This window comes from Frankliniella occidentalis, unplaced genomic scaffold, assembly GCF_000697945.3.
Source record: "Frankliniella occidentalis isolate FOCC.00 unplaced genomic scaffold, Focc_3.1 Scaffold5305, whole genome shotgun sequence".
Taxonomy (NCBI): Eukaryota; Metazoa; Arthropoda; class Insecta; order Thysanoptera; family Thripidae; genus Frankliniella; species Frankliniella occidentalis.
Window position 1 is genome coordinate 1 of NW_026272347.1, and position 4,784 is coordinate 4,784.

Sequence of the window (4,784 nt, forward strand, 5' to 3'; positions counted from 1 at the left end):
GCGGGGCGGGGCGGGATGAGAGCGGTGGCGGGCGCGGAAGCAGACGGTCCGTCGTGTCGGGCAGAAGAGAGACGGCAGCCGAGAGGTGAGGTCCAGTCCAGCGGAGCCACACGAGTCAGTCGGACTTCCCTCCCGCCGCCACACACTCCACCGCCAGGATGGCGCCGACGACACGGCCCGCGGCCGCGCCCCTGCTGCTGCTGCTGCTGATCGCCGTCCTGGGCGCGCTGGCCGCCCCCAGAGTCACGACCAACAACAAGAAGGTCAGTCCAAACGCACCGCAAGGTCCCCGTCCTGGTGCCCTCGCCGCCAGAGTGCAGGGTCACCACTTGGCGGCGCTGATAATAAACGCTCACCACTACACGTTGCGAGACGCCCTGGAGTCTTGTAACCTGCCCTGCTGTTACCTTCACTCGGACACGGACACTGTGGTGTGGGGTGTCGGACTCGAAAATCGCACCCTCCCCCTTTCTTCTGAGGAGTCCCCAAACTTTCAAAATGTGTAGTACTGTAAAACCCGTGCGAAAGTGCCTCAGACGCCCTCTCTAGCTCGGCGTCTCAAATCAAAATTAACCGTAATTAACCCCCCGAAATCGCGATGGTTAGACCGTTTGAATAAGCAGTAGAAAGATGTTGACATATTTTGACCTGCCCGACTCCCACCTCCTCAACTGCCCTTTCACGTGTTTCCCGGACAAACCCATGAGCAGTGACATACTTCTAAGCCTTATCTTTTCGCACTCTCGCTGATAACCCGAGGTTTTTCTTGTAACGAATGGCGCCGTTACTCTAGTTTAACGCCATATATTTCTCTTGTCTTTTAAAACATTTTTTCTTGAAAAGTACACTTGAAGTTTAAAGGAGCGTGACTACCGCCGCGGCTGTGTCCGGGAGGAACCCACCGCCCTCCAGCTCGACCGCACTTCCGCGTTGTTCTTGTTATCGCAAATACCGTCCCATGTTTTATGCATGCGCGTTTGGAGCATATTTTGGAGGCCCTGTGCCGCCTCTCCTCCGGCCGTGAGTGGCATCGCCTCGGTCATCGAGCTCTTATTTGCGCTCGCCGCTCTCCTCGCTCTCCCCCCGCTCTCCCCCGTCCCCTCTCCACAGATAAGCCGCACACACGGGGCGGGCCCGCGGGGACAGCCAGACGCGCGCGCCTGCGTGCCGGACTCCAAGATCATGCCTCGTCGAACCGTTTTGCGTCGCCTTCTTGGCAGCTCTGACTGCGTAGACAAAGGGGCGATAAAGGAGACAAGAGAGATGAGAACTCCAAGTGCGCGGTTATGTAACGGCGGCGGCCGGCGGCGTGACTCCAGTTGTTGTTGTTGTTTCTCATCCTGCCCGCGCCGAGGACGCTGTCGTGCTCGTCTCCGGAAGCGTGATCACGTTATTGGCAGCCGATCTGATTGGCTCTTAGTTCTGATCGCTTTTGCTGGACAAATGATAAGCTGGCTCCTGGCTCGCCGCGACATCCGTGTGGTCCCCTCCGCATTTATATACCAAGTCCATCTCATTATTCGGGATCGGAGAGGAAGAGAGGAGGAGGAAAAGAGGGGGGGGGGGGCAATAAAAAGTAGAGGATTGAGACCGAGGCGCACCGCGAGGTGTATGCGCGAAACAAGTTTTTACTGAGCGACTGATCGATTTGCGACGGAGACGAGTCGCCGGCGAGGAGCGTTTGCTGGGAGTTCCACCGCGGCCGAATGGAGTGGAGGGGACCTGGCGAAGCAGAACGGCGCGGCGTGTGTGCTGTGCTCCACCACTCAAGGTGCACGACGCGAGCAGTTCTGTAAATAAATCAGTTTGTCGTAAACATTTTCCTGGTGGTTCAAACTACGGGAGCTCGGCGCCTGCGAGACTCGGGGTAGGCCACACCGCAGTACGCGGATGCACTGCAGGCAAGATGTTGCCTACCTCGCCGGGCGCTATGAGAGCTTGCACGGGCTGAACTCGGCATAGGTTCGTACTTGTAGCGTCGAATGACGGGACGGACGTACTTTCCAGACGATCCCACTCACTGTACGACAGACGGCCGAAGGTGGCGCTATGGCTATGATGAGTGGCGAGTGGCGCGTGGCGGCGCGCGTTTTAGAAACATTGGAAACACACCCGCCCACCTGGTGTACCTGGTGCCCTGGCCCGGGGTTCGAGCTCCTAACGGGTCGGGGTGATACGGCCTGTGTCGAGTACCTCACCTTGCGCCTCCAGGGAGGGGTCATTGAGTGCGACCAGCGACCGGAGAGAGAGAGAGAAGGGGGTGGGGGTGGGAGAGTGACAAGAAGGAGAGGAAGGAGACGTCCGCGGCGGCGCCGGAGATGGAGGCGTGTGTCGCACAAGGCACGTCGCGACGGCGTCGTCGTCGGAGAAAGTTGTCCCGCGCCCCAGCCCCACCTTGTACCCCGCGCTGCCCCCGCCCCGCCCCGCTTCACTCTGCCCCGGGCCGTCCGGATTGTGCACCTCATTTGGTATGCGGTATCATCCGGTATCACCGCCGCCGCCGCCGCCGCCGCCGCCGCCGAGTCGCACGCCGCGTTGGCAGCAGGGCAGGCGGGGAGGTTGACTTCTCGAACCCGACGCCTCGCCTCGGCGAGAGGGAAGTCCGACCCGAGGTCAGATCAGACCTTGTTCGGCTTCCGCGCGAGAACGGGAGCTTTTGGTCCTCGGCGCGGTCTCTCCCTCCCTCTCTCTCTCTCTCTTTCTTTCTAGGGGGTGGACGGGGCGGGTGGGAGGTATGGGACCACAACCCGTGGTTGTGGCTGCTTGTGGCCACAAAATATGGCAAGCTACGACAAAAAGGCGTCGTGCGCCAGGGGGTTCTTCATCGGGGAAGTCCAGTCCAATAGCAGGAGAGCCATCATCAATCTCGCGCCCACGGACACGAGTTACTCGCCACGACATGCATGCAGGGTGTCCCATAGGTTGAGATTTTTGGCCTCAATGCGGTATATTCGGGTACAGTGCAACCAAAATCAAAGAACGGACGGAGCCTGTGGGACACCCTGCTACCGAGGGGGTATTCACTCCCGTAATACCCTGTACACCCCACCTGGGTATTACGCGGTATTACTTGTAATGTAATACCGAAAAATAACAAAATATGCTATAAGGTGGCAAAATTTTGAGTGTAATACCGGCGTAATACCCGGTAATACCTCGTAATTTGATGTAATACCGAGAACTCTGTACAAGTTTTATGGTAGTGAATACCCCCTCGCCTGCTACTGTATACGATTCGAGCCAGATCCATAAACTTTTGCTAACCTGCGGTTCGTATGTCCGCGCCTTTCTCCCCCGGCTGCGTGCAGGTTCAGGTGCAGGTCATGTACGAATCGCTGTGCCCGGACTCCATCCGCTTCATCAAGGAGCAGCTGACGCCCGCCTACGAGGCCCTCGGCTCGCAGAGGATGGTGGTCGAGTTCGTCCCGTACGGGAAGGCCACGGTGAGTGGTGGTGGTCTACCACTAAAACACACATGTACACTGTCAACAAAAATAATAAAAAATGAAACGTTTGCTGAATTTTTTATTCACGAAATGTCCCTTTTTCCAGACCTACCCGACGGACACCGGGTACAGCTTCCGCTGCCAGCACGGCTCCAACGAGTGTCGAGGCAACAAGGTGATGGCGTGCGGGCTGGCCAGGCTGCTCGCGGACAACAAGAGACAAGTCAAGTTCGTCAACTGCATCATGTCCCAGACCAACCCTTCCAAGATGAGTGACAAGGTAAGCGATCGCGGACTTACGCATCGATCAATAACCACGAAATTAAAATGGAGCGTCCCGCGTGTTGTTGTTGAATCGACATCGAAATGTCATCGAAACGGCGTCGATCTGATGTACAGTTTCGATGTGAGTTTATCGCTGGGCTACATATTTGCATTATTCATTGCGCAGTGCATCAGCGACGCCGACCTGGAGGCCCGCGACATGCTGGACTGCGTCAACAGCAGGGAGGGGCAGGTGCTCCTGGCCGGGATGGGCGAGAAGACCCCCAGCGACATCGAGTTCGTGCCCAGAGTGGTCTTCAACGGGGTGAGCAGTGAGCACGCGGAGCGCGCTCCCGGCTGCGGTGCGGAGGAGCATGACCTGTCCGCCGCCGTGACGTCGGCTACTTTCTTTTCTATAAGCATAATTCTGTAATTCATCCCGTGCCTTCTCGAACAGGAATTCAAACAAGCCGATCAAGACCAGGCGCTGTCCAACCTGATCCACGTGGTCTGCGACAAACTTGCGCCCAGCGAAAGGCTTCCCGCCTGTGAACGGTGAATACCCTCAGCGAGACTGCTCTAGTGACTGCCTGGCTCCCCACCAATGTGCTAATAAGTCTCTAAGGGGAAACTAGGGGAGGGGAAGGAGGGGAGGCGAATGCAATGCGGCAACTCAAAGGAGGAACCCCCAAGATTACTGAGAGAGAAGAGGGGAGGGTGGAGGATTGTAAAAGCAGCGATATTGTATCAGCGACCTTCCTGACTCTTTCTTTTTGTGGCTGTGCTGTTTTAACCGCGAGTCTGTGATAACTTGGACCACTATATTTGACAATAATTCAGCAACTTAGAAATTATGTGGTTTTCACATTTAAAGTAATCATAACAAATCATAACAAAATTCATTTTTTCCCACTCTTTTGTTCTTACAGAAAAAAGAACCCAACCTCAAGCTGGTTCTTTTGGTGATGACTTGGAATGGACATTAGACAGATATGATGACTGAGACGGACAAGTGAAAAATTGAAGAATACTACCATCAAATGAAAAATATCTGTCACAGTTTTTAATTTATTT

General features: G+C 55.9%; 1 protein-coding gene across 1 annotated transcript; it reads left to right on the forward strand.

The window, feature by feature from the left end:
* The first annotated feature begins 39 nt into the window (after nt 1-39).
* Nucleotides 40-4,730, forward strand: LOC113203031 (GILT-like protein 1). The gene is made up of 6 exons (XM_026417510.2): nt 40-263; nt 3,309-3,443; nt 3,553-3,726; nt 3,898-4,035; nt 4,168-4,265; nt 4,640-4,730. The coding sequence occupies exons 1-6, from the start codon at nt 159-161 to the stop codon at nt 4,674-4,676; spliced, it is 687 nt and encodes a 228-aa protein (XP_026273295.1). The 5' UTR covers nt 40-158; the 3' UTR covers nt 4,677-4,730.
* The last annotated feature ends 54 nt before the right edge of the window (nt 4,731-4,784 follow it).